Source organism: Pelmatolapia mariae, linkage group LG10_11 (genome assembly GCF_036321145.2).
Source record: "Pelmatolapia mariae isolate MD_Pm_ZW linkage group LG10_11, Pm_UMD_F_2, whole genome shotgun sequence".
Classification (NCBI taxonomy): Eukaryota; Metazoa; Chordata; class Actinopteri; order Cichliformes; family Cichlidae; genus Pelmatolapia; species Pelmatolapia mariae.
Window position 1 is genome coordinate 19,848,173 of NC_086236.1, and position 1,828 is coordinate 19,850,000.

The 1,828-nt window shown below is 43.8% G+C and overlaps 1 protein-coding gene across 2 annotated transcripts; it reads right to left on the reverse strand.

Moving 5' to 3' along the window:
- Positions 1 to 228: 228 nt before the first annotated feature.
- Positions 229 to 1,794, reverse strand: LOC134637985 (uncharacterized). Of its 2 annotated transcripts, none has more exons than XM_063488591.1 (6): positions 1,709 to 1,794; positions 1,402 to 1,540; positions 1,112 to 1,271; positions 893 to 966; positions 416 to 646; positions 229 to 318 (listed from the first exon to the last, which is right to left on the reverse strand). In XM_063488591.1, exons 1-6 carry the CDS (start codon positions 1,747 to 1,749, stop codon positions 274 to 276), a joined length of 690 nt encoding a protein of 229 aa, XP_063344661.1. In that variant the 5' UTR covers positions 1,750 to 1,794; the 3' UTR covers positions 229 to 273. The 2 variants fall into 2 exon arrangements, with proteins under 2 accessions (XP_063344661.1, XP_063344660.1); XM_063488590.1 differs by having other exon boundaries at positions 416 to 649.
- Positions 1,795 to 1,828: the final 34 nt, after the last annotated feature.

The window sequence follows — 1,828 nt, forward strand, 5'->3', positions numbered from 1 at the left end:
TAATTTTAACATAGGGATGTAGACCAGGAAAATGAAGCGGATGACTTCACCTTGCTCAGTGAAAGCCACAGAAGTTCAACACTGAGTAAAAAGAATAATATATAATATAATAATAAGTGAGGAATAATGATGACAAAGCTTTAGTGTAAATAGATAGACATTTACTAGCACAAGCAGATACTGGACAACTAACACGCTAAAGGCTTCCTGAGAATATTCTAATTTAGACAGCAGACACTATTTTTAATAACAAAAAAGAAACATTTTCTTCATCTATTTGTTTGACTTCCTCAGATCTTCAAACAGCAGACACTTTGCCTGTGCAGACAGAAAGAAAGCAGAGTGGCATAAACTGTGGTATCTTTAGTGATGATCTATTTATGTCTATGTGGGCTTAGCTGTGTCTGAGCCAAACCTCATGCCAGCGTAGTGTGTCAGGGGGCAAGTCCAGATGGCAGTGTGGACAGGTGTGTGTCTGATAGTGCACTTCCTGGTTTCTCTGTCCCCAGCAGGGCCCCTCGCTTCCCCACAGTGGGTGACACGGCGAGTGGGACGACCAAGCTACACCAAAGTGTGGCCGAGGGTCTGTTTGGTAGCTCACTTTTTGACCACTAGAGGGCAGCGGTGACGAATGATCAGGGTCGTCCTGCTGCCCAAGAAAAGCAGAGGTCTGCATTACAGTAGAGAAAAGAGCTGTGCACAGTGATTTCAGGCTTAAATTTAATTTGAGTCTTTGAAAATTACACACAAAAAAATACACAGCAATAGCAAATCCTCTATTATTTTATATGTGTGTGTTACATTAGAGAAAACTAAATGAATGGGGAATGCATGAAGCATCTTCTCAACACTCCCTCTAATGGAAAATATATTTTGTCGTGAATTTAAAGACCTGTTTTGTAGTTTCAGGGCGATACTCCGAGTCAAGAGACCTCAAGCAGTACCAGCAGGGTTCAGGTGGGTGATCTATAAAAACACAAATGGCAAAGAAAAGCACTTAAGCAGCATTAGCTATAACCCATTTACATTTAAATAGTCTCACACAAGCAAGTGCTTTCAATAAATGCACCCTGCTGGCCCCATGCATCTGTCAGCTGGGTGTGTGACCTACTCTGTGTGTTAGAGGGATGAGATAACACATAAGTGGGGGACAACTCTTCTTCTGTCTGCAGGGAGGACGATGGGAGGCACCCAGTATCGTCCTGGGTGTCTGTGGCTACCAGAGTGCTGTCTGGTAACACTGCTGCACTGCTGCACTGATCGTCTGCACCCTTTATCAAGCACACAAACAAAATGACACGCTAAATGCTCATTTGCTGTTTCATATGAGTTGCACTGACTGTGATGGATAGAGCTTTTGTTTATATTATATTTCATTTATGTGGTTTTGTCTCATCTGACCTGGCTTGGCTCTCCATCTCCATCATAGTGTCCTCCGTCAGCCTGGTCTTCCTCCTCTGGTTCCTGGAGACTTTGTGACTCATCGCTGTCCTTGCCACAGCTCTGAGTCACTGTTTCGGCCTGAGTAAAAGTTATCCCACTGAAGTTTGAAAGAGAGACAGAAGAATTAAAAAACATGCCCTCCTAACCGCCTGACTACAAGGTTATCAGCCAATCAGTCACCAGCTGCCTTACAAGGGATCAGCTTCTATTGTTACAGTCAGGGCGACCTGATTAGTCGTAAACATTCATTCTCCCCTCGCCTTACCTTTCGATGCTCTGGCCCCTTTCCTCATTCTCTCCTTCCATCCCACCTCACGTGTGTCCCTCCCAGGGTGACTGCTGGGTTTTTCCTCTTAATCCCACTTGGTCTTTTTTATTTATTTAT

Excerpts from the sequence above, each read along its gene's own strand:
- LOC134637985 (XM_063488590.1), bottom strand. The coding sequence starts at position 1,749 with ATGGAAGGAGAGAATGAGGAAAGGGGCCAGAGCATCGAAAG. Across the intron at positions 650-892 it reads GCCCTGAAACTACAAAACAG|CAGGACGACCCTGATCATTC; the intron begins GTCTTTAAATTC and ends TTTCTTGGGCAG. Across the intron at positions 319-415 it reads ACACACTACGCTGGCATGAG|GCAAAGTGTCTGCTGTTTGA; the intron begins GTTTGGCTCAGA and ends CTGTCTGCACAG.